The 27216-nt window shown below is 42.9% G+C and overlaps 1 protein-coding gene across 2 annotated transcripts in view; it reads right to left on the bottom strand.

The window, feature by feature from the left end:
* Positions 1-12288: 12288 nt before the first annotated feature.
* Positions 12289-27216, bottom strand: part of ankrd27 (ankyrin repeat domain 27 (VPS9 domain)) — a 58203-nt gene continuing 43275 nt past the window's right edge. For both annotated transcript variants that reach the window (XM_077211544.1, XM_077211543.1), the window contains exons 26-29: positions 19959-20055; positions 18237-18315; positions 14806-14854; positions 12289-13896 (exon numbers count right to left, since the gene is read on the bottom strand). In XM_077211544.1, the coding sequence (XP_077067659.1) occupies positions 13651-13896; positions 14806-14854; positions 18237-18315; positions 19959-20055 (471 nt within the window). In that variant the 3' untranslated portion in view covers positions 12289-13650. The remainder of the gene's footprint in view (positions 13897-14805; positions 14855-18236; positions 18316-19958; positions 20056-27216) is intronic.

Raw genomic sequence — 27216 nt, 5'->3', positions numbered from 1 at the left:
GAGTCATAATTTCAAGAAATGTCTTTAAGCAATAGATACATTTTTTCATCGATTATCGAAAAAAATCGATAAAGCATATATTCTGCTTTATATAGCAAAATATAAAAAATGTGCTGCATGTAAGGTTTGACTGCAAGAAGTCTTGTTGGCAGAGGCTATTTACAGGAGCTCCGCCCACTGACGCCTGATTGGGCCAGGCAAACATACAGAAGATGCTGGATTGTCAACAGCAGCAGTAGTGTAGAGATAAGGCACATGGCAGACAATTTAGACACAAATCAACCGGAGTTCGAATCTGCCTTTCGCCGAACTCGCTCGATCCTTCTCCAATCACATATCAGGTCGGAAAGCATTTATTTTCAATAAAAATTAAGAAAATATTTGAAAAGTAGAAATAAAGTTTCTAACGTGTGTTTAACAATATTCTTTAATCTTTATTTGATCCCCATTATCTTCACAGAGTGGTTGCTATCTTCCTGGGGTTCACAAAGCAACACAAGACAAATAAAATATAAGAAAAAGATAAATACAATTAATATAATACAAAAATACTATTACTCCAATCAAATCATCTAACTATACAAACACAATAAAGTGTTTATTGGTTATGGTAAGGTGTAAGGAAGGCTTTATTGTAACAATAAGTCGGGACCCTTTTAATAATTTTAATAAATATATTCATTTACACTCTATATTATTATTCCATACAGTTTAATGTACAACAACTCTGAGGTGCAGATAGTATATGTGTAATGATTCCTGTCTGTGTTTCCCTTGTCTTGTGTGAACTTTAGTTATTTCCTGTTCTGTGCCATGTTTTGTAGTCCTTGTAGTTTTTCTAGTTTATTAGAATCCCCAGGTGTTTCTGATTAACCATGCCCTCTTGTTATCTTGTTTAGCTTGTTAGTCTCTGTATTTAAACCCTGTGTCTTGTTACAGTGTTTGTGGGTTCATGATGTTGTTTGCTATTTTTGAGTCTGTCTATTCTTTAGTTTATTAGGTAAAAGTACTACTGCTGCATTTGGATCCTGCTTCCTTCTATGTTCCAACCTGCCACGTTACAATATGCCCCTATTTATAAGTATAAATAGCATTTAACTACTATTTACACTTATTGCAAAGAAAATACTGCTATTTTTACTAAGTGTAATAGAATTTATTGGTATTTAAAATTAATACAAATCTGCTGCCTTCTTCTGCGGACCAAAATAATTGAAGAATGTTGGTAACCAAACGGTGCTCATTGATTTCCATTTCTCAAAATATCTTCTTTTAGTAAATGATGACAGAATTGTAATATTTGGAAGAATTATCCCTTTGGGATTATTATGTGTAATTTGTCGCTTAAAGGATATGAACACTTGGAATCGAGCGCAGTTGTGTGGATGTGCTGTGATGAGTATTATACATTTATGGTATTTTTATGACCCTTTTGAAGCTTGAAAGCTTCAGTGCATGTAAAAAAATGTTTTTTTTTTTCAAAGTTGCCAAAGGAGTATTGTAATATGTTTTACAAGAAAATACCATTTCAGTCATTGTATGTTTAATTCATGTTACTTGCCGTTTCTTTGAAACAATTTTCATTCGTTGATAGTACATTTCAAAAATAATTACAAAGTAAATCTGTTTTTTTTTAATTTACACATTCATTGTATCTGCTTTGACAAGAACAACCAGCACATTATTCACAATATCTCATATTGTGTTCTGCAGAAGAAAGTAAGATGAATTAAAGTATGAAGTAAAAACAAATGCTGTCAATAGAGCTTTAACATGTATTGAATCTGGATCGTCCCTTAAAAAATGAATCTTTGATAAAACCGATAAACCTATAGTTGTATAGATCGGATGCTTACAGTCCATAACTGAACTGAGCACATTTAAATTCATACGGAACTGATATGGAATTCTGAAAAAGTCTATGATGGATTTTCAAAAGCATGGGATGAATTTGACATTTAACTGTTGAAATTACCATAACGTCAAGCATAACACACTTTGACTTTAACATGAGGTGTATAATTGAAATTCCTCCATCCGCCTTCTCAAAGTTCCTCAACAAATAACATGCAGCAATTAATGAACATATCATAATGATAAGATGTTGCTATTTTACATACTAGAATCTCTAGACATCACACTTTTGCTCTGATGGTATAAAAGCCTTCAGGGTTTCGAACTTTAACCTATTGTGTCTGAGCTAAACCCGATAAACTTTAATGGGATTCTTCCGGGTGGATCTATGTGTGTCTGTCATGTTTGTTGGAGTAAACATGTATGGGACGCATGCCTTGAGAGGGGACAAGCTGCCAATACTGTGGTCATGTGACAGGACTGGTGTCTCCACACTGAGATGTTGTCAATATGGGCATGTTGACATGCTCTGCTCATCGGACACAGGAGGAGGGAACCGCACCAAATCCTATTGCTTAGCTGGAGTTTACTGATGCACATCCTTTTCCCATGAGAAGTCAAAACAGTGATTATTTGTATCAATTATTTTTCAATATATTAATTTACATGTTTTGGAAATGTGAGAAATATAACACTTGTCTGTTAAAAAGAACATCGTTGGATAGTGTTAATAATTGATCCTGAATTGCTCTATATGATGTATAAGTTGAACTGGAGTGTTTTTTTCAGTCAACAGTCGAGGGTATTGTGCGTCACTGAATGTGTGTGTGTTGCTGTGCTGCTCTGATGTAATACTGCCCTCCAGTGTCTGCTTTCACACACTGATGAACATAATCTCTGTCACATATTCACATATACTGTTCAGAGAAAGGTCTGCCTATCTGATCTACAGGAAAAAATATGGAGAGAAAGAAGTATGACATATTAGTCTACAACATGAATTCTAAAAATATTTTTAATAACTGAATCATTATAATATAATGTTATGCCATGTTTTTAGTTTTAATTATTCACACCATACCATTTAAAATCCTAAACATAACGTGAATCCAAAAAGGTGATTAAAACTGTGAAAAAGGAAATGGTGACTTACTGGACCTAAAGTGAACATTTTCTCTAGATTCGTATAAGTTTCAACCTAAAATCTTGATGTTAAGTAATAATAATGTTTATGGACACATTATTCTGTCAAAGTATGTGCAAAATATGTAAAGTTATTTCTGTTTTGTGCTCTTTACAATGTTACTTACATAATGATAGATAGATAGATAGATAGATAGATAGATAGATAGATAGATAGATAGATAGATAGATAGATAGATAGGACACTGCACCTCAATTTCAAGCACACCTCAAGCACCACAATCTTCAAGGCGAAACATTTCAGAAAAATCTTCCAATCATTTAATGCACTTTTATACGCTCTCTCTCTCCCTCTCTCTCTCTGTGCGTTTAGTGTAAGTGCTTTAATATCTCTGTGGTCTTGACGCATGGCTGCCTGAGAAACCGCTCCGTGCTTAATAATGGTAATGACCGTATTTCCCTACATCTATTTCATTAAATCAAGCGGGCTGTAAGTTTTCAAATCTGTCCGACTCCAGCCATCAATCCCTGCAGCACTCAGCACCGCACGAGCTCTCTCTCTCTCTCACACACACACACACACACACACACACACACACACACACACACACACACACACACACACACACACACACACACACACACACACACACACACACACACACACACACACACACACACACACACACACACACACACACACTCCGTACCATAGTACTGAGACAGCTTTCATCAGTCACAAATGATTTGCTCTTATCATCCGATCGTGGTTGTATCTCTCTATTAGTGTTAATGCTGCATTTGATACTATTGACCACATCATTCTTTTAAAAAGACTCAAACATTTTGTTGGCATTAGTGGAATTGCATTTGCATGCTTTAAATCATACTTATCTGACCGTTATCAGTTTGTAGCAGTAAATTAAGAGATGTCTTATTGATCAAAAGTTCAGTATGGCGTCCCACAAGGCTCAGTACTAGGACTGTTGCTGTTCACTCTGTACATACTACCCTTAGGAGATATCATTAGGAAGCATGGCATTAGTTTTCACTGTTAGCTGATGATACTCCGCTCTATATTTCTTCACGCCCTGACGAAACTTACCAATTCACAAAATTAACGGAATGCACAGCTGATATAAAAAACTGGATGATTAGTAATTTCTGAAAAAACATAGATTCTAATTATTGGACAAAGAACTTTTGCACGTAATAACCTAGAATACTGTCTAACACTTGATGGCTGCTCTGTCAAGTCCTCGTCATCGGTTAGGAACCTAGGTGTGCTCTTTGATACCAATCTTTCATATTAAAGTCACGTCTAATATCTGTAAAACCACATTTTTCCATCTTAAAAATATATCTAAATTACATAATATTCTCTCAATTACAAATACTGAACAGTTAGTTCATGCGTTCATGACATCAAGGCTATTATTGTAATGCTATTATGGGTGGTTTCCCTGCACGCTTAATAAACAAACTACAGCTGGTCCAAAACGCAGGATCAAGAGTTCTTACCAGAACCAGGAAGTATGACCATATTAGCCCGGTTCTGTTCATCACTGCAATGGCTCCCTATTAAACTTCGTAAAAATTTTAAAATTTTGCTGATTACTTACAAAGCACTAAATGGTTTAGCTCCCCAGTACTTGAGCGAGCTCTTAACGCCTTATAGTCCTTCACGTCTATTGCGATCTCAAAGTTCCGGCCAGTTGATAATACCTAGAATATATAAATCGACTGCTGGCGGTAGATCCTTTTCCTATTTAGCACCAAAACTTTGGAACAGTCTTCCGAACATTGTCCGGGAAGCAGATACACTCTTGTCAGTTCAAATCTAGACTAAAAACACATCGCTTTGACCTAGCATACACATAACAAATTATAGACTTCTATAATTTAACGTTAGGCTGCATAGATTAGGTCAGCCGGAACCGGGGAACACTTCCCATAAATCCTGATGTACTTTGTACATCATATGAAGGATGGCATCTACGCCTATATTAGTCTCTCTGTTTATCCCGAGGTTTACCGCAGTCCGCCGGATCCAGGCCGTATCTGGATCTGATGAAGGACCTGCGCCTAGACACGACGACAACGCATCCCTGAAGTGTCAACTAGTCTCTCCCATGTGAAGGCCTCCTTCCCTTCCCTTCCTTTTACCTCTGTACTGATAAAACGTTGTCGGGATAATTCCGGTTCACGTGACTACACGGAAATGATAAAAAATTCTGTATTATACATTTTTCAAGGTTTGTACCTTGGAACCTATTTCATGGTTTGCGTTCTCGAGCCACCAGGCACTGTTTTGTGCAAATGAGGGGCCGGATCCCATTAAGGGTTTTTTGTTAGAACGGTGTTGTGTTAGCGTTCCCTAACTTAATGTAGCTAATGATCATTGCGGCGGAAGTGAATCAATCAAGACTAACTTTAGCTGGACAATAACTTTATTCTAGAGCTGCTGTAAAGCCAAAACAATCTTTGTTACTTTCATTTCCTATTATCACAGTAAAGTTGTTTTGAAACAATCTATATTGTTAAAAGCGCTATATAAATGAAGGTGACTTGAGTTAGATCAAACCCAAACAAAAATGTATTTCTTTAGAGTTAAGATATAACATAAAACTGTTAATATAGTAGTTTTGCCAATTCCTCTCAAATCTTGCCGGTTTGATGTTTTCAGATTTGAACATGAGCAGAATAGCATATTATTGTTAATACTTGTACTATTTCTGCAGTATGTATACTGTGTGCAAATGTTCTGCTTTCACAGAATGAATTCCGGAATGACTGAAAATGTACAAGATAAGCACTATATAAATGTAACAAATTACTATTATTATAATAGTCATTCTCGTATACTCGTATATAGGGCATTTAGAACAGCTGACCCCAAATTAGCATAGCTTATGTGTAAAGATAAACTCCCTCGTCCTTGGAGTCAGTGTCACCTCCACCCGGAAGTGCAGGAAGTCTGACAAGTTTGGCCACATGTCATAGGTATAAACGGTCATTGACCTTCATTTGAGCGAATGTGTCCATCAGCACTGGTAATCAACTTAACAACCCTACCAGTTGGCCATTGAGCTCTGGGAAGCTATGGATCCATAATCATCACCACCATGTCCTCAGTTAAATCCTGGGTTTCTCACTGCCACTTCTGGTGAGTCTGGAAGCTTGGGAGGTAATGTCGAATATAGCATGACCAGAAGTGATCAACAATGGTCTGAGAATGACGCCAGTAGCATTTAAATAGCGGTTCGGGAGTGTAGATTACCTGGGGAAGTGAAGCATCTCGCCGCCCCATAAGCAGCATGTTAGGGGTAACTGGGTCTATGCCTGCAACATCAGATAAAACATATCCCAATGCCTTGCTGTTGAGAATGCCCTCTACTGCAATCAGTAGGAATTACAGAACCTTGATCATTCCTGTACGTACAGCTGCCGGTCCACCAGCTGATCCTAGTCTGATGGGCTCCTTAGCTGTGATCAGGTTTGGATAGTCAGACCCAATTAGGAGAAGGGGATGCACCTTATCAAGGAAACTATCACATATACAGATCCAATGAAATGTAGTTAGCATCTAACCAGAAGTGCAAATCGGAAAATGTATAGAAATGGTTAATGTACAGTGCAAGCGTGAGTGTGATATATAAATGGTTACAAGTCTAACAGTTACTTAGGGGGAAGTTACTTTTAAAAGTAATGCATAACAATATTGCGTAACTCCCTAAAAATGTAACTAATGTGTTAGGCTACATTTTCTCCCCTGGACTGGACTTGCTTTTTTTTTAATAACATAAATAACCCTCTGGCTGAAGGAAATGTAAATTTGAGCTTGTACAGTAGAGGGCGCTGCTCAAACAAACCTTTCAGCTGCTGCCATTCTGGACCACAGAAGAATAGACGCAGGAGGAGAAAGTTCAACATCCGAAATCACATACTTCCCTACTATATAGTAGTCTATCTGTATATACACACTGTATCTGTACTATAAGTGTGACAAAAGGCAAAAGGGGGTTTGGGGGGCGTAGGGAAATAAATAAATTCTATTATAAAAATTTTTTCTAAATGATAAAAAAAATCTTATTTGGTTACTAACGTAACCTCGGTTCTCTCTAGAGAGGGAACGAGTACTGCATTATATCTTACCCTATGGGGAAAACCTCTTTTCCCGAGATACTGAAGCCAAAAATTATCCTTAATTTTGAATTAATGTAAAACGCATTGCGGCAGCTTGCAGACATAGGCAAGGCTGCTTGCGTGCCTGCGGCAACAGCAGCAGTCTATCGAGAGAGGCCCTGCGTGACGCCATATCCAATGGGGGCGCTTCGCGACACTACGTCACGTCCCGCCGAAATAGGCGTTGCCTTGACCTATAAATATAGCTCGACAGGCTGATACAAACTGTTTTTTCATCGCCGAAGCAAACCAGAGCATGTTGTAAGCACTGCAAGATACGCAGTACTCATTCCCTCTCTAGAGAGAACCGAGGATACGTTAGTAACCGAGTACGTTCTCTTACGAGAGTTTCTCTCGTACTGCGTAATATCTTACGCTATGGGGAACACAGTGTAAAACGCTGTGCGTACTGGGATCCGACACCAAAGTCCCAAGGGCAGTAACCCGGGGCTCATATAGTGCATAATCACCTTAGACTCACAGAGAGTCGGAGAAGAGAGGCTGTAAGCATCATTCCCCATAAATAGCATCCTACAGGAGCTAATCATGTTAACAGTGTACCACGCAGTCAGGGTGAACAGCGTTCAGCCTGAACTGGGTAGCAGTAGGGGTCTTTCAACACCCATGGAGTTGTTCTATCGATCAGTGAACGATGCACAAGCAAAATTCAGCCTTCTGAGCCGGAGCAACGGGGCAGACAGAGCCGAATACTAGACCGACAGAAGCTTAGACTGTAAGGCGGGAACCTCTAGGTTATAAAACCTTATAAATGTAGACGGCGAGGCCACGCCTCTCGTGGAGTGCGCTCTGACACCCAAAGGACACTGCAGGTCCTTAGAAGTGTAAGCCAGCGCTATGGCCTCGACTATCCATCTGGATAGGCTCTGTTTTGACGCGGCTAGGCCCTTAGAACGCCCGCCAAACAAAACAAAGAGCTGCTCAGTCTGTCTGAAAGCAGACGAGCGGGACACATAAGTTCTCAGTGCCCTGACAGGGCATAGGAGACTCGTATCCTCCTCCTCATCATGAACTGGAAGGGCAGACAGGGAAATCACCATGGGCCCTGAACGGTGTGTTGAGGGATTTGGGCACGTACCGGTGCCTCGGTTTGAGTATGACTTTCGAGTCATTAGGCCCGAATTCCATACATGTCGCGCTCACCAAGAGCGCTTGAAAATCCCCAATGCGCTTCACCAAAGCGAGAGCCACAAGAAACACTGTTTTGAAAGACAAATGTTTCATGTCTGACAAATGGATTGGCTCGAATGGGGCACCTTTCATGGCTTCCAAAACCGTAGAACGGTCCCACACGGGGACTGAAGGGGGTCTGGGAAGGTTCAGCCTCCTAGCTTCTTTGAGGAATCGTACGACCAGATCTTTCCACCCCAGTGACTGGCCAGACGCCGGTTTAGTAAACGCTGCTATGGCCGCCACATAAACTTTGAGCGTGGATGGGGTTCTGCCCTTATCCAGTAGCTCTTGAAGGAAGGAAAGAACTTCCGTAACCCCGCAGTCTAGGGGTGAAAAGCCCTGAGCTTGACACCAGCCAGAGAACACAGACCATTTTGAGGAATAGAGCCGTCTAGTAGACGGGGCTCTAGTCTGTGTGATCGTGTTTAAGACTCCCTCCGCGAGGTTAGCGGGTACCCGTTGGTGGCCCATGCATGCAGGGACCATAGCTCCGGGCGAGGATGCCAGATCGAGCCCTTGGCCTGAGAGAGGAGGTCTTTCCTCATTGGTATTGGCCATGGGGCAGTGCTGGTCAGCTGCGAACCAAGCCTGGTTCGTCCAGAGCGGAGCCACAAGCAGCACTGAGCAATCCGTTTTCCCTGATTCGTTCCAACACCTGAGGCAGTAGCGAGACGGGGGGAAAAGCATAAAGAGGGCAGCGGGGCCAGATATGGGCCAGCGCATCCCTGCTTTTAGAGAAAAACTTCGGACAGTGAACGTTTTCCTAGGACGTGAACAGGTCCACCTGCGCTCTGCCGAATGTCTCCCACAGCAGTCTGATCGTCAGCGGGTGCAGCGACCATTCTCCTGCTGGAACATTGTTTCTGGACAGTCTGTCTGGTCTAAGATTCAGGTGACCAGGCACATGTGCTGCTTTCAACGAAAGCAGGTTGTGCTGAGCCCAGACCAGGAGGTGTTCCGTCAGCCTGTAAAGGTTTCACGACCTGATGCCACCCTGGTGATTTATATAGGCCACCACTGACATGTTGTCCGATCGGACCAGGACGTGGTGACCTTTTATTTGGGGACAAAAACTCCTCAGCGCCTTGTCGACTGCCATCATTTCCAGACAGTTTATGTGTAGAAGCTTTTCCCGTTCCGAGCACTGGCCAAAGAACGATCTGCCCTCGAGCAGCGCTCCCCATCCCAAGGTGGAGGCATCCGTGGACACCACCTTAACACTCGAGGAAGTCCCCAGACTCACGCCAGTCCGCGCTCCGGCGACAGGCGTGCTGTCATAGACAGCGAGTCCAGTACTGTGCCCAGAAAAGAAATTTTCTGACTTGGAGACAGCGAACTTTTCGCCCAATTGACTGCGAGACCCAGGTTCTCGAGATGCTCGAGTAGTATGGTCCTGTGTTCTATGAGCTCTAAGCGTGATCGAGCTAGAATCAGCCAATCAAAACTCGCATGCCCCGAAGTCTCAGGGGTGCGAGAGCCGCGTCCATGCACAACGTAAATGTACGGGGTGCAAGGGACAGGCCGAACGGCAGGACTGTGTATTAATATGCCTGGCCCTCGAAGGCGAATCTCAAGAAACGCCTGTGACGTGACGCTATTTGTATTTGGAAATAAGCGTCTTTCAGATCTATTGACATAAACCAGTCCTCCTGGCGAACTTGCGCGAGGATTTTCCTGGTTGTAAGCATTCTGAACTGGTGCTTCACAAGCACTCTGTTCAGTTGCCGCAGATCTAGAATGGGTCTGAGACCCCCGTCTTTTTTTGGTACCAGAAAATATCTGCTGTATACACCCCCTTTGCTCTGAGATAAAGGTTCTATGGCCCCTTTGCTCAGTAGTTTCGCTATTTCGGCTCGAAGTAGATGAGCTACCTTGTGCTTTAAAGTATACACTGTGCTTGCAGCATCTGAGGCGGGGGGCACGCTGATCACAGCGGGCAGTCTGGCCGCGCTCTATTTCTCTATGGCAGTTTGCGAAGAGAATATGAGCGGGGTGAAATGTGGGACATGCATTTCACAGAAAACGTGGGACATGCATTATGTAGTGTTTGTGGGCACTGAGATCTGGGCACATACACTACATGTAATGCACAATCGACATGAATCGCTGGCCGCGCTCGATTTCTCTATGGCAGTTTGCGTAGAGAGAGCGAGCGGGACAAAATCCCGTGGGTTTTAACATGTCTGTGAGTGAATGTGTGCGTGGGACAGCGGGCACATTTACTGCACTCAAAACACCGTCTGCCTGAGCTGACTGAATATGTGTTGGTTTCGTTTTTTACAGAAACCGCGGGACATGCATAGTATAGTGTTTGTGGGCACTGTGTTGTGGGCACATTCACTACATGTAATGCACAATCGACATGAGTCGTTGGCCGCGCTCGACTTCTCTAAGGCAGTTTGTGGAGAGAGAGACCGAGCGGGACAAAACCCCGTGGGGTTCAACATGTCTGTGAGAGAATGTGGGCGCGGGACAGTGGGCACATTTACTGCACTGAAAACACCGTCGGCCTGAGCTGACTGAATGCGTTTGTTGGGTTCGTTTTCACAGAAAACGTGGGACATGCTTTATGTAGTGTTTGTGGGCACTGAGATGTGGGCACATACACAACATGTAATGCACAATCGACATGAGTCGCTGGCCGCGCTCAATTTCTCTATGGCAGTTCGCGTAGAGAGAGCGAGCGGGACAAAACCCCATGGGATTCACCCTGCTCTGAGAGAACGTGGGTGCGGGACAGCGGGCACATTTACTGCACAGAAAACACCGTCAGCCTGAGCTGACTGAATGTGTGTTGGTTTCGTTTTTACAGAAACCGTGGGACATGCATTGTGTAACGTTTGTGGGCACTGAGTTGTGGGCACATTCACTACATGTAATGAACATTTGACACCATCGGCCGTGGCCGGAATACAGAAAATACACTTCATGTGATTTATCTGGGTTGCCGTGAAAACGGCTTTTGTGTGCAGGCAAGCGGGCCGTGGTACCGGCTTGTTAACTGCAGTTTACTCGCCGCGGCCTGTGAGAGCAGATGTATCAGCTCGGATTCGATGCGGGCCCGTTTCCCTGATGACTCGCGGGCAGGGGGGGGAGGTCCACAGAGCTTGCCCAATCCTCACTGTCCGACGCCAGGATAGAGCAGCTGTCCTCCTCCACAGAAGCAGCTATCTCGTCCTCACCTATGGCGGAAGCGACGGCAGACGGCGGCCGCTGTACGTCGGTGAGCGACTTGAGTGAAGCTGGTGAACCGCCGAGCTTTCACAGGCTGGAGAAGGCTCGGGGACCCGTTGAGTACGGCGCTTTATACGGCGCGGCACTATAGCGGGTGGAAGTGCACACTTGCAGAAAAAATGCCAGGCGAGTCCTCAGAGTCGCCATGGCAATAGCTCGCAATGATGGCAGCCGCTGTCGCGAGCGCGAGAGCTGCATGATTCTCACCCAGGCAGGAAACGCAGATGACATAGTGGTCCCCGTCGCTGAGTGCGGCTCGGCACGAGCCACAGCAATGAGGCATCTTTAGAAAGACGCTTGCTCTTTTAGATAAGAGAGAGTGTGAGCCGCGGCGGCCTCCGTTTTGTTTGACAATACTTTAAACGTCAACAAGAAGTGACGTCACCCGACATCGCTTAGAGCACTTTAATTTTCTACTCAAATTCATTTTAGAAATATAATCATTTACACAGTGGCTGTCATTTATGTTTAAATAAATTTGTCAAGAGTTACAAACAGTTATTAGATAATCAAGACATTACGAGGAGGTTAAGTATATATTTTGTTGTACATTTAAAAGTAATGCTTTACTTTAAGTTACTCAATAAAAAGTAACCTGGTAACGTAACTCTTACCCCTGACACTGCATGGCTGTTTGTGTACGCAGATCCCGTTGACGTCACCAATAAATGAGCAATATTATTTATTTCTTATATGGTTTTATTACATTATTTTGGCACAAATTAAATAAGGCACATTTACTGCATTTACAGAAAAAAACAAATGGAATCATACAAAAATAATTGCTCTCTAGATCATCAGATTGCCACAAAAAACCCTTACATTCAAAGATGCGCGACATTTGATCACAAACCAGCTGTTTTTATTACATGGTCAATTTGTGTGCAGATTTTTAATTACTTTCTGTCCAGCATTAATTCTAACCCTTCCAACACACACACATTCTTGCAGTAGAAAATGCACTTACACCCGCCACTCAAAACGTGTTGTTAGTAAACTGCAAAGTCATACAGGTAAACCAAACAAACTCAGTAACATTGCTAGGGAATAAAGTGCATGATTTAAATAGAGCCGTGGTCCATAATACTGACCCCTGCTGAACCCAGATCACATTTATTCCGCAGGAATTCTGCACTTCTTCACAAATGCAACATGTTGATAAGAAAGAAAAAAAAAAATCCACAAACCAAATATAATTCCTCTGCATTATTATTAAAGGAGTATTTATCAGCTTTATTATCAGCGTAATTGAGTTAAGTTTGAGGGACAGTTTATAGAGGAGATTCATTCCATGAAAGACCAATGGAATTAATCAAAGCAGAAAAAATAGTTGGAAGACATAAAAAGAAAAGTAAAACGAGGGGAAAAATTTACTATTAACAACCTATTAGAAGATGTACAAACAGAGATGTTTAGCAAATGTAAATATGATAAATGAAAAGAAGCGCTTCAGTTTTGTAAAGAAAAACTAAAATCTTGCTACATGATATTATCCTTAATTATCCCTTTTCATAATGTGACATTCTGAAAGAAAATTAGGTGCTAGTTAAAAAAAAATCCTCCACATTCTTTCAGTACAGGTAAATCTAAATGTCTCCCTTTAACCTACATGTTATAAAATAAGAAAGTTTCTTCACACATCCAAAATACTCACTAAAGCTGGTTTCTGCTTGCCTTATACTTTTCATTGCTGTTTTTCTCATTTCACCCATCAGTGTTGACACATGCACAAAATGTCTCTTATATTTTGTGATTTAAGAGCAACATTTGGAAGTGTAATTAAAAAAGCAACTTCTTCTTCTTGCTGTGGAGCAAATTCTGGTCTCCACTTAAAACCTCTAAAACAGTTTTTTTTTTAACCATCTAATAAAGCAAAGGCATGAGGAAATATAAACCACAATCCTTGCATATTCAGGTCAATTAAGCTACTTCAACAATACAGTAAAGACCAGGACGGGGAGGCGGAACAGATTTACTAGGAGAGGTTTATATTTAGTCTATTAAGCAGGAGTTGTTTGAAGAAAACATCGGACCTCAGGTTCATCACAACACAACACTGTCCATTTCTGTGAGCGCGGTCTCTACACGGCCTCCCCCAGACTCCTCCAGGGCCCCGTTGAGCGGCTGCGGGCCGGCTGAGGGTGTGTGGAGCGAGCGCTGGGTCAGGTCCTGGCTGATGGTGTGGCAGCGGGTCAGGCTCCTGCTGTGGGTCTGGGGCGACTGCGGGCCGCTGATGTCCAGCGTCTCTCCTCTCATCAGCCTCCGCCTGTCACTCGTACTGTCTGGAGTCTGTGGTGAATCGTTCAAACAGGAGTCATGTATGCAGTAAACATGCTTTTTTAATTTCTATTAAAAAAAGACCAACAAAACCACGCTATTTAAAGTGCCGCTATTATGCTTTTTGGATTATATTGCCTTTCATGTAGTGTGTAATATAAATTTATGTAAGTGTGTAATGTAATATAAAGCAAAATGTCTGCAAAGTTCCAAAGGTCAAAATGCCGATAAATTGAGTTTTTGTCTCTGAATAGAAAGAATCGATTCTGAACTGCTGAAACGAGTCATCAGCGATTCCAGTCTCACTTCCTGCTGAACATGCGTAGGTTTGTAACAGATTTGCATAATGCCAGTTTATGGTCTTCATTGGCTGCCGGCGAAAAGTGTCTTTGACCCTCAAACTGTAGTTGTATCTGAGACTGGAAGATATTGTTAGATATTTGAGCAAGTTGAAAACTAACAAAACTTGCATCTTAAAGTGCAATCCAGCATCCTCGCTCTATTTCAAAAAAAAATATATATATATATGTATATTGTCACTGGCGAGCAATGAAACGTGGGATAGGCTAGTCTGAGAAGGATCCACTCGGTGTGACACATTCACCCTTGGAAAGATGCAGCCTCTGAATTGGGACGCAGCTTCTGTGAGAAAATAGCTGATGCTGCAGTGTTTATTATGAGAAAATGTGTTTTTAGACCTTGGATGCATGTGAATATATTGTAGGACACTCTAAAATAAAATTAGGAGCCTTTAAAATAGCGTAATAAGGAAGACTAAATCATTTTTACATACATTTTATGATTATGGCTGGGTGAATAATGATGATGATAATAGTAATAATAATAATGACTAAAAATTCATGATGACTATTCTCTTGTTCTGCAAGGTAGAATAGCAAATGAGTTTGTGAAGAAGAGTACCTGTTCTAATGCAGAGGTGGTCACTGCTCTGTCAGGCCTCTTCTGACTCCTGTCAACAGCAAAAGCTTCTCATAAACAGCTTGAAATCATATTCAGAAGTCAATCTAGTCAGCAAGTGAATGATCACAATGGGGAATGTTTTTTAAAAGGTTTTTAAGATATACATTTTTTTATTAAGCAAGGACGCACTACATTGCTCAAAAGTGTCAGTAAAGACAATCATAAAGTTACAAAAGAATTATATTTCAAACAAATGCTGTTCTTTTAACTTTCTATTCCTAAAATAATGCTTAAAATAATATTCGAAATAAGAATGAATTCTGAAGGATCATGTGACAGTAATGATGCTGAAAGATCATGTGACAGTAATGATGCTGAAAATTCAGCTTTGTTCACAGAAATAAATTACAATTAAATATATTTTAAATTGTTTTTTTTTAACGCGTGAATGGCCTGAAAACATGATGACTGCGTGGGGTTTTCAGTGAGCAAAATAAAATAAACGATACATCTTCATATTGTAACGTACGGACAGAGGCGGTCGGATCCATGTGCAGAACTTTATTAGAACTGGAACATAAGCAGAAATGAACCAGGCACACAAATAAACAAGGGCAATCCAATAACTCGTGGTGTTAACAAGCGTAGGTCGAGGTAGGCAGCACAGGTTCGCAAACAGTCCAGGATACAGGCAAAGGTCGAGAGTCCAGGGAAACACGGAGAAACAGAACAGGGAATAACGCTCAGAAATGCACGCTTACAGTGTAACAAGACTTCGCAAAGGACAGAGGAGAAACACAGGTTTAAATCAGGAGCTCAATAACCAATAATGAAACACAGCTGAACATAATAACATAATGAGTCCATGGGGAAAACATAACACAATGGGAGAGTGCCCTCCAGTGGCTCTCGAGGGCACTCCAGCTGCCGATCGTCACATAACCCAGACGCTCCTAAGAGCTCCGGGGGGAGGTCAGCGGGGGCTGGGATGGAGGGCCAGGCCCGTGGAGAGGCAGGGGGCCTGGAGACCAGAGCCAGGCACGAGACCACGGGGAGACACGCTCCGCAAGTAGCCAGGGCGGAGCATGCTTGGCAGGAAGACAGGCTGGAGCATAAGAGACAGGAGAACAGAACGGAGCACACATCACACAGGACCAGGGCAGAGTACACTTAACCGGGGACCAAGCCGTAGGGAGCAAAGGGCTGGACAGGACCAGTGACATGGAAAGCTCAGGCGAAGGTGGTCGTGCAAAGGTCCATGTAGATGCCACCTCCATGGCCCTCTTAGGGTCCCTACTGCCCCCCCCCCCAAAAAAAAATACTTGGGGAAATCCATGGGAGGAACCTCCAGGCTGTAAACAGGTTCAAGAGAAGCCTCCTGGAGCTTGACGGGCGCAGGGAAGGTGAGGCACAGAGGCGGAGCCGGCAGGGCGAGGCGCAGAGGCGGGGCCGGCAGGGCGAGGCGCCTGGGTACACTCACCGGAGCCTTGCGAGTCCTCCTCCTCCTGCGACGGCGCGCTGTTGGAACTTGTAACTCTGGATCCAAGGGAACAGACTTGTTTCGCTTAACTGGACCTGACTCCATAGATTCAGCCAAACTTGACTTACTTTCCTCGCTAAATTCACTTGACTCAGGATTCGGTTCACTTGACTCAGGATTCGGTTCACTTGACTCAGGATTCGGTTCACTTGACTCAGGATTCGGTTCACTTGACTCAGGATTCGGTTCACTTGACTCAGGATTCGGTTCACTTGACTCTGCACTTGACTCTTTCGAGTCGGCTGACACACGCTCAAACTCCAGTTCGGCCGGCGAAACCATCGCGGTCTCTGGAATAGCACGTTTAACAGGGCCAGTACGGAATGCGGGCTTGAGGGGTCCGACACGATGAGTGGGTTTGGCAGGAACGATATGCTTAAAAGCTCCTCTGACGGTCCTCAAGGGAGGATCAAACAGTTTAGCGAGCTGAGGCTTTAGCGGCGTGTGGAATGAGTGAGAGAAATCCGCCGCATACGAACCTCCCCTACGCAGGGACAAGAGCAGTTCCTCAGAATCCTCCTTTCCTGCGGGGAGTTCAAAAGCCTCTCTGAATAGGCCGATAAACACATCATAAGAAGGGAATGACATCCGACCTGGTTCCCAGAATATGCCTGCCCACTCCAGAGCCTTTCCAGTGAGCAGTGAGCAGATAAAGGAAACGCGTTCGTCATCCGAGGTGTAAAACTGGGGCTGAAGATTCATAAATAAGCTGCACTGCTGAAGGAATCCTTCACACGCCACAGGTGAGCCATCAGACTTTTCAGGAAATGACAGACTGGGATAGTTAGATGCAGTACTCACACTGGGTTGCGGTGGAACAGGTGCAGCGGGAACTTGGGCTTGATTAGCGGCTGTGCTTGAGCTCTGCGGAGACAACGATAGTATGGAGCTTGCTAGTTCCTCAAGGAGAGAGGTTAGTCTCGTCAGCTGTAAATGATGAGAGGCTAGCATGGAAGCTCGAGTCTTGACTACGGTGGATATATGCTGAAAGTCTGCTGGATCCTCGTTCGGCGAAGTCTTCTGTAACGTACGGACAGAGGCGGTCGGATCCATGTGCAGAACTTTATTAGAACTGGAACATAAGCAGAAATGAACCAGGCACACAAATAAACAAGGGCAATCCAATAACTCGTGGTGTTAACAGGCGTAGGTCGAGGTAGGCAGCACAGGTTCGCAAACAGTCCAGGATACAGGCAAAGGTCGAGAGTCCAGGGAAACACGGAGAAACAGAACAGGGAATAACGCTCAGAAATGCACGCTTACAGTGTAACAAGACTTCGCAAAGGACAGAGGAGAAACACAGGTTTAAATCAGGAGCTCAATAACCAATAATGAAACACAGCTGAACATAATAACATAATGAGTCCATGGGGAAAACATAACACAATGGGAGAGTGCCCTCCAGTGGCTCTCGAGGGCACTACAGCTGCCGATCGTCACACATATGTCTGTGACCAGTGTTTACTGAGATGACTGATGAGCCAAAAATAAGTTAAGAACAGCTGAATATCAGTTCAAAAATAAAATATATAGTTCAAAATGTTACTGCCTTTAGTTATTATTTTGAAATACATGTAAAAATGCTTAAAACAAAAACTTGATGAGATTTATACTTGGCTTTAATAAATCGACCAATAACTGCATTTTTAATGTAAAAATCCAAAATAGAATTACAATTTCTTTTTAATCTAATGTAAGGTAATATTTTACCAGGAAAATGTGACATTACATGTAACTGGGACATGAAATTACATTAGATTTATAAAAAAAGAAAAGAAAAATAAGTCAGGACATTACCTCCTCATTTCAGAACACCACAACACAGCGCTGGTGTAGATTTATATCATAATGTAATGTCAGTAAACAAGCCATTAATGGACATTAAATGTACCTTTGTTTAGTGTGATCTAAGTCTCGTCTGCCATTGTTGGGACTCTCACGCTGTTTCACTCTTTGCACTATTGAGTTTCCTGTTGGAGATGATGATGATGAGATGCTTTGTGAAAGTTGATGAAAGTTGTGTAATTAAGCTGGACTCTATATACAGGTGCTGGTCATATAATTAGAATATCATCAAAAAGTTGATTTATTTCAGTAATTCCATTCAAAAAGTGAAATGTGGATATTATATTCATTCATAACACACATTCATAACACACCTGGTGCCACACTCTAATCAGCTAATTAACTCAAAACACCTGCAAAGGCCTTTAAATGGTCTCTCAGTCTAGTTCTGTAGGCTACACAATCATGGGGAAGACTGCTGACTTGACAGCTGTCCAAAAGACATCTTGCACAAGGAGGGCAAGACACAAAAGGTCATTGCTAAAGAGGCTGGCTGTTCACAGAGCTTTGTGTCCAAGCACATTAATAGAGAGGCGAAGGGAAGGAAAAGATGTGGTAGAAAAAATTGTACAAGCAATAGGGATAACCGCACCCTGGAGAGGATTGTGAAACAAAACCCATTCAAAAATGTGGGGCAGATTCACAAAGAGTGGACTGCAGCTGGAGTCAGTGCTTCAAGAACCACCACGCACAGATGTATGCAAGACATGGGTTTCAGCTGTCGCATTCCTTGTGTCAAGCCACTCTTGAACAAGACACGCCTGGGCTAAAGACAAAAAGAACTGGACTGCTGCTGAGTGGTCCAAAGTTATGTTCTCTGATAAAAGTAAATTTTGCATTTACTTTGGAAATCAAGGTCCCAGAGTCTGGAGGAAGAGAGGAATGGCACAGAATCCACATTGCTTGAAGTCCAGTGTAAAGTTTCCACAATCAGTGATGGTTTGGGGTGCCATGCCATCTGCTGTTGTTGGTCCACTCTGTTTTCTGAGGTCCAAGGTCAACGCAGCCATCTACCAGGAAGTTTTAGAGCACTTCATGCTTCATGCTGCTGACCAACTTTATGGAGATGCAGATTTCATTTTCCAACAGGACTTGGCACAAGCACACAGTGCCAAAGCTACCAGTACCTGGTTTAAGGACCATGGTATCCCAGTTCTTAATTGGCCAGCAAACTCACCTGACCTTAACCCTATAGAAAATCTATGGGGTATTGTGAAGGGAAGATGCGATACGCCAGACCCAACAATGCAGAAGAGCTGAAGGCAGCTATCAGAGCAACCTGGGCTCTCATAACACCTGAGCAGTGCCACAGACTGATCAACTCCATGCCACGCCACATTGCCTCAGTAATTCAGGCAAAAGGAGCCCTAACTAAGTATTGAGTGCTGTACATGCTCATACTTTTCATGTTCATACTTTTCAGTTGGCCAACATTTCTAAAAATCCTTTTTGTTGTATTGGTCCTAAGTAATATTCTAATTTTCGGAGATACTGAATTTGGGATTTTCATTAGTTGTGAGTTTTAATCATCACAATTAAATGAAATAAACATTTTAAATATATCAGTCTGTGTGTAATGAATGAATATAACATCAAAATTTCACTTTTTGAATGGAATTACTGAAATAAATCAACTTTTTGATGATATTCTAATTATATGACCAGCACCTGTATGCCATATAACATGTACTATCTTACACATCACAGCCTAGTAGAGCATTTCTGGAGATGAAATAATACACTACAAAATTAATTGTTGGATTCTTACCCACAATGCCCTCTTGTCCTCTGGAGTGTGGTTTGACCAGACGGAGATCCGGGACTTCAGCACAGGCTTTCTGCAGGAGTCTCTGGATCTCTGTATTCTGTGGAAGCACACAAATACAGGTGACACATGTCCTTCCCATGACACAGATTTGCATTTTGTGAAAGAAAGAAATATCTAAAATAGGGCTGTCAATGTATAATAAGAACAGGGTTCCAACTCTCACACATTCAGGCTCTGTCTCACACACATGACTTGTTGGTACTCCTCAGGTCATTTTAGATTGTAAACAGCAGTTTCTAGAAAAGTGTGACTAGCCTTAACCTTAACCAACTTAAAGTGTAAATTGCAGGTTAACCACCACAACCAATTAATGTGTAGATTAACATGCTCAATATGTAAATATTTAAAAATTTCTGTCTTAAAATGCGATAAAATAACATTTATTGGGGTTTCTTCAAAGGTAGCATGTTTTTTTACCGTAACTAGGTGATGACGTGATAAAAGGGAGTAGCAACCCATACTCTGCTAGATTCCTACTGTTTGTGGCTTGACTATGGACAATTTTGAAGCAGTCAGGTGTGAGAGAGGGGAGGAAATTGCCAGAAATCATGGCCCTCAAACAGTTATCAATGCTTGGTGTGAGGAAAATGAGTGGAGGGTTGGCCAGGCTTCATGGTGAGTAGCTAGAGCTAGCCTAGGTTAACCTTGTGCTAACCCGGATAACATTAGGGAACAAGCCCAAGTCTTTTCAAAATCTTGTCGTCATGTAGAATAGCAAGGAGGGACAACGACTGAAGACATTATTTACTTACATGGTGTTAGTAGTCCTAATAAGAGCTGTAGAGATGCACACACTGCACAGGCACAATGGCGCTTTTGCTGGCATCTGCAGAAAGAACGCGATATTGCGTGTGCTAAATCGCAACTAATTAGCGATGCTCATTGTCAGAAAGAAAAAAAGAGATCGATGTCCCTATCGATGTGTTTGACAGGTGTTTGTGTGGGCTATGTCACCCAATGGATTCAGCACTGGAGAGTATGTGCTGCTGTGAGGTGAACGCGTTTTGGAGTTTAGTGGAGCAGCTCGACCCGCGCCGCGACCGGTGTTCAGACGATTTGTGCTGCCTTGTCGAAAAATGCTACCCAAGCGCGAATCGATCACAGAGAATGTCGATTCATTCTCTATTGTTTCCATCGTGTAAATCACACAATATTATTACATCGTTATTTCATTTAAAATTTGTATGGGGAGCATATTTTGATATTTTAAATGCACTAGCAATTATCACATTTGATATAACAAGTAAAAATGACATTATTGTATATTATATGAAATACAATTATAATAACATTCAAAGTTATGAGTACTGTATACTGTACTGTCTGTTTTTATTTTTTAAAACGGCGTGAAAAGTAAAAATTATCATCAAATAATCCATTAATCTGATGTGCCTCGCGCAGCATATCCTGGTTTTGACGCATGCTGCCTGAACCCGTTTGTTTTGCGAATAGTTTACACTAATTTGAGGCAGAATCACGGTAATATCATAGCCAGCACACACAAGTATGTTTACAATTGGGTTATTTCATTCATCAACACCATTTTTGCTTGGTGAGTTAGGTCTCCAATATAACTGCTAGCCTACTTGCCGTTAGACTAACGGTGACTCTAGGCTTGGAGTCCCTTTTATGACATCACGCCCAGCCTAGTGGAAGGGAGAGGGAGTGTAAAAAGTACCAACTTTTCATATTATATTCAGCATTTTGGTATAAAAAAAACATACAAAACAATGGTGGGCGGTTCTTATCTTTATGTTTAATAAGCACATTGCATTATCTTCCTGAAAAATTTAACCTGCAATTTACACTTTAAATGGTTGTAAGAAAACACTGACAGTTAATGGTCTATGTTATGCTTATTCTGCTTTTTCAAATATTACCTTTCATATAGTGTGTAATATAGCTGAAACTTTGCAGACCTTTTACATTCACAAAGATCAAAGTGCAAGACAAAGAGAAAAATCAGAAAAATCTTGGTACTGAAGCTTCCAATGCACAAATACAAATACAACAACAAGAAATAGTGATAAAAATGTAAGAATTGAAAAAAATTAAAATGTGAAGACAGTTAGGTTTAGTCATAATAAACATTTACAGATTATGAACATTACAGTATTAGGAATAAAATGAAAAAAATAAACTAAATTTACTAATATATTGCACTAAGCAGTGGGGTTTTGCACTTACAGGCATGTGCCTTGGGAAGCAAACTGTTTAAGGGGAAAATGCCCTGTGGGAAGAAGCTGTTCCAGTGCCCAGTGACCCACATCACCGCCCAGACGGCAACAGCTCAAACTGGTTGTGTCCGAGTGAGTAGGTGAACCAATCCAGACAGTTATAGAATTACATAGAGCGGACTCGATGATGGCTGAGTAGAACATCAGCAGCTCCTGTGGCAGACTTCCTCCGCTGGCAAACGAAGAACAACCTCTGCTGGGCCTTTTTCACAATGGAGCCAATGTGATTGTCCCCCTTCAGGTCCTGGTACCTGACAGACTGCTGATGATGGTGAGTGGGGGCAGTGCTGGGGTGTTCCTCCTGAAGTCCACTGTCATCTCCACTGTTTTCAACATGTTCAGCTCCAGGTTTTTATGACTCCAGTCTGCACCAGAAAGCCAGTAGTTCGATCTCTTGTCTGTATGCAGACCAGGAGTTGAAAAACTTCAGATTTTTTATGTGATGAAAGTTGAGTCGACGACGACTTGTCGGTGATGACGTCATTAATGAACAATTTATCCTGAAGCTCGAGCTGAGACTGGAACAGATATGGCGTATGACGCAGAGCTCCTACATAACAGCTTATGTTTATCAGTTCTTTTGTCTTTGGGTTGTTATATTTCTCACAGATTTCTGCTAGTTTTAAATCAGATACAGATAAACTACCACAGTAAAGATCACATTTATATGAATTCATTAGTGAGAGAGCGATTGAATTAATTCTACCTGGCAGCGTCTCTCTACTGACAGTGAAGCTGTGGGTTTTAGTAACTAAGAAGTATATGCTAGAACTTCAGTTTCAAAGACATTTTATTGATAAATCACAGATCAGTGTTGACACATTTCTGCGTTAATAAATGATTATGTGTGCCTGATCTGCGCTTGATCTGAGCTACTTTCTGTGTGTGTGTGTGTGTGTGTGTGTGTGCGCATGCAGCACAGCACGCTTTAGTTTAGATTAGAGCCCAGCCAATATGGGTTTTTGGGGGCCGATACCGATATTAGGGAGTAAAAAAAGCCCGATATCGATATATCGGCCACTTTTATTTACGTGTATATTATATTACAGTAGTAATATTATTAATGTGTATATTATAGTACAGTACCAGTCAAAAGTTTGGACATACTTGCCCATTTGTGTGTACAAACTTTTGACTGGTACTGTATGTAGAATACAGTATAAATAAACAGAATATATATAAACACATTTTTTGCAATGATCACTCAAATGTGGTGATAAACACTTGTGTGACAAAGATGTGTAATGGAGGCAGGGCGATTGGTAGAATGAGAATGATACATTAGAGCTGTAACCAAACTAGTTGCATTGCATGTTCTATTCTAAATTATATTCTAAATATTCTAAAATATTCTAAATTATGTTGCATAATCAGTTCACTAATGACTTTGTCTTTTTATTTAGTCAAGTTATATAAAAAATAACTTATATCAATAAATATATCAAAAGTGTCACTGGCAAAACCTTGTTATCTTCTATTATTAATTCCTCTAGTATCTACCAGTGGAGGAAGTACTCAGATCTTTTTTACTAAAGTAAAAGTAATAATACCATAATGAAAACATGTTTAATTAGATATGTACAGTAGGCTACTTTTATTTAAACACTATTTTAAATAAAAGTAAATAGTCAGCAAAATGTACTAAAATGTTCTGGCGCACTATGGCTGCCGTCACATCATCCAGGTGGATGCTGCACATTGGTGGTGGTTGAGGAGACTCCCCCCCTTCCATGTAAAGCGCTTTGAGTACCCAGAAAAGCGCTATATAAATGTAATGAATTATTAATTATTATTAAACGTGAAACTACTCATTATGCAAAATTGCCCAATATAAGGTGTTATAATTATATAAATTATTGGAATATTGCTTGATGTTGTAACATAGCGTTATGGCAGAATGAACTGTCTCTACACCGGACGCGGGCGTTACAAAGCATTTTTCCATCGCGTCAGTACGTCATACATAGAATTAGGAATCAGTTTATTGTCGGAGATTTGTCGCTCGCTTCGCACCGCATCGAGTGTGGACAATATCACTGATTATAATGGGTTCAACTGTCCTTTGTTGCATCGCGCTGCCCGCGTCCGGTGTCTTGTTCAGGCAGCAGCAGACAAGCAGTCAAGCGGTGTCTTAACGGTAAGTTGCTGAATATTTACCAGTGCGTGGCATGAATCTGTAGAATGGTGATTTAATGCTACGCTGTCACCTGGTTAGACGCAATGCTATAAAGTAAATAAAAAATGTGTCCCTGTCTTTTACTCTCACAACGAGCTTATTATCATACTCGTTTGCTAGATTAGCTAGCTAGCCGTGTTTCATACATTGTCAGTGGAGTGGAAGCTAATGTGTGTGCATCTTACACAGTGTCTGAATAAAAAACCTCCTTTTACTTGGCGTGTGTCACTACAGTGACCTGGGTCGCCATTAGCAAATGATGGAGCACACTCTGCTGGACAAACTACAAAAAATTCAGACCGGCGCCATATACGCCGATACCGATATATCTGCGACAGGCTTATATCGGCCGATAAAATTGTCAGACCGATAAATCGGTCGGGCTCTAGTTTAGATTGGCGATTATCCTGTGTGTTCAATAAGCTGTTTAAAACGTGCATTCACCAGATCAATTTTGAACATGCAGATGGTATAATCAAACACGTCTTGTGGAGCGCTCTCAGAGTATGCATTTATTTGTCTTTTTAACTATTTGACTTTAAAGATTTTTAAAGACTATTTTTCTTCTCCTGTTGCGCCCTCCATAGGCCACGACCACTGACTAGTCGACGTCAAATGGCACAGCATTAAAGTCGACTAGTCTGTGCACCTAATTAATGCAGACTCAGTCATCACCAGACTGGAGTCTTTTAAAGTGCAGTCATGTGTGTATAGGGAGAAGAGTAGTGGGGAGAGGACACATCCCTGACGAGCACCAGTGCTGATAGAGAGAGTCCTGGATGTGAGTTTCCCCAGTCTCACTCGCTGCTGCCCATCTGTCAGAGAGCTGGTGATGCACTGACAGGAGTGGGTGGACACAGAGAGCTGATTATCCACGGACAGATGTGGGTGGGCACAGAGAGCTGGTGATCCATGGACAGATGTGGGTGGGCACAGAGAGCTGGTGATCCACTGACAGATGTGGGTGGGCACAGAGAGCTGGTGATCCACTGACAGGTGTGGGTGGGCACAGAGAGCTGGTGATCCACTGACAGGTGCGGGTGGGCACAGAGAGATGGTGATCCAATGAAAGATGTGGATGGACACAGTGAAATGGTGATCCACGGACAGATGTGGGTGGGCACAGAGCTTGTGATCCACTGACAGATGTGGGTGGGCACAGAGAGCTGGTGATCCACTGACAGGTGTGGGTGGACACAGAGAGATGCTGATCCACTGACAGATGTGGATGGACACAGAGAAATGTTGATCCACGGACAGATGTGGGTGGGCACAGAGAGCTGGTGATCCATGGACAGATGTGGGTGGGCACAGAGAGCTGGTGATCCACTGACAGATGTGGGTGGGCACAGAGAGCTGGTGATCCACTGACAGGTGTGGGTGGGCACAGAGAGCTGGTGATCCACTGACAGATGTGGGTGGACACAGAGAGATGGTGATCCAATGACAGATGTGGATGGACACAGAGAAATGGTGATCCACGGACAGATGTGGGTGGGCACAGAGCTTGTGATCCACTGACAGATGTGGGTGGGCACAGAGAGCTGGTGATCCACTGACAGATGTGGGTGGGCACAGAGAGCTGGTGATCCACTGACAGATGTGGGTGGACACAGAGAGATGGTGATCCACTGACATGTGTGGGTGGGCACAGAGAGCTGGTGATCCACTGACAGATGTGGGTGGGCACAGAGAGCTAGTGGGCACAGAGAGCTGGTGATCCACTGACAGATGTGGGTGGATATAGAGAGATGGTGATCCACTGACAGGTGTGGGTGGGCTCAGAGAGCTGGTGATCCACTGACAGATGTGGGTGGACACAGAGAGCTGGTGATCCACTGACAGATGTGGGTGGACACAGAGAGCTGGTGATCACCTGACAGATGTGGGTGGACACAGAGAGCTGGTGATCCACTGACAGGTGTGGGTGGGCTCAGAGAGCTGGTGATCCACTGACAGATGTGGGTGGACACAGAGAGCTGGTGATCCACTGACAGATGTGGGTGGACACAGAGAGCTGTTGATCACCTGACAGATGTGGGTGGACACAGAGAGCTGGTGATCACCTGACAGATGTGGGTGGACACAGAGAGCTGGTGATCCACTGACAGATGTGGGTGGGCTCAGAGAGCTGGTGATCCACTGACAGGTGTGGGTGGGCACAGAGCTGGTGATCCACTGACAGATGTGGGTGGGCACAGAGAGCTGGTGATCCACTGACAGATGTGGGTGGACACAGAGAGCTGGTGATCCACTGACAGATGTGGGTGGACACAGAGAGCTGGTGATCACCTGACAGATGTGGGTGGACACAGAGAGCTGGTGATCACCTGACAGATGTGGGTGGACACAGAGAGCTGGTGATCCACTGACAGGTGTGGGTGGGCACAGAGAGCTGGTGATCCACTGACAGATGTGGGTGGACACAGAGAGCTGGTGATCCACTGACAGGTGTGGGTGGACACAGAGAGCTGGTGATCCACTGACAGGTGTGGGTGGGCACAGAGAGCTGGTGATCCACTGACAGATGTGGGTGGGCACAGAGAGCTGGTGATCCACTGACAGATGTGGGTGGACACAGAGAGCTGGTGATCCACTGACAGGTGTGGGTGGGCACAGAGAGCTGGTGATCCACTGACAGATGTGGGTGGACACAGAGAGCTGGTGATCCACTGACAGATGTGGGTGGGCTCAGAGAGCTGGTGATCCACTGACAGATGTGGGTGGGCACAGAGAGCTGGTGATCCACTGACAGATGTGGGTGGACACAGAGAGCTGGTGATCC

This window comes from Siphateles boraxobius, unplaced genomic scaffold (assembly GCF_051911475.1).
Source record: "Siphateles boraxobius isolate OS27281-9 unplaced genomic scaffold, OSU_SipBor_1 65, whole genome shotgun sequence".
NCBI classification, from domain to species: domain Eukaryota; kingdom Metazoa; phylum Chordata; class Actinopteri; order Cypriniformes; family Leuciscidae; genus Siphateles; species Siphateles boraxobius.
The sequence above is the reverse complement of the archived record's forward strand: the minus strand, read 5'-3'. Positions and strand labels throughout refer to the sequence as shown.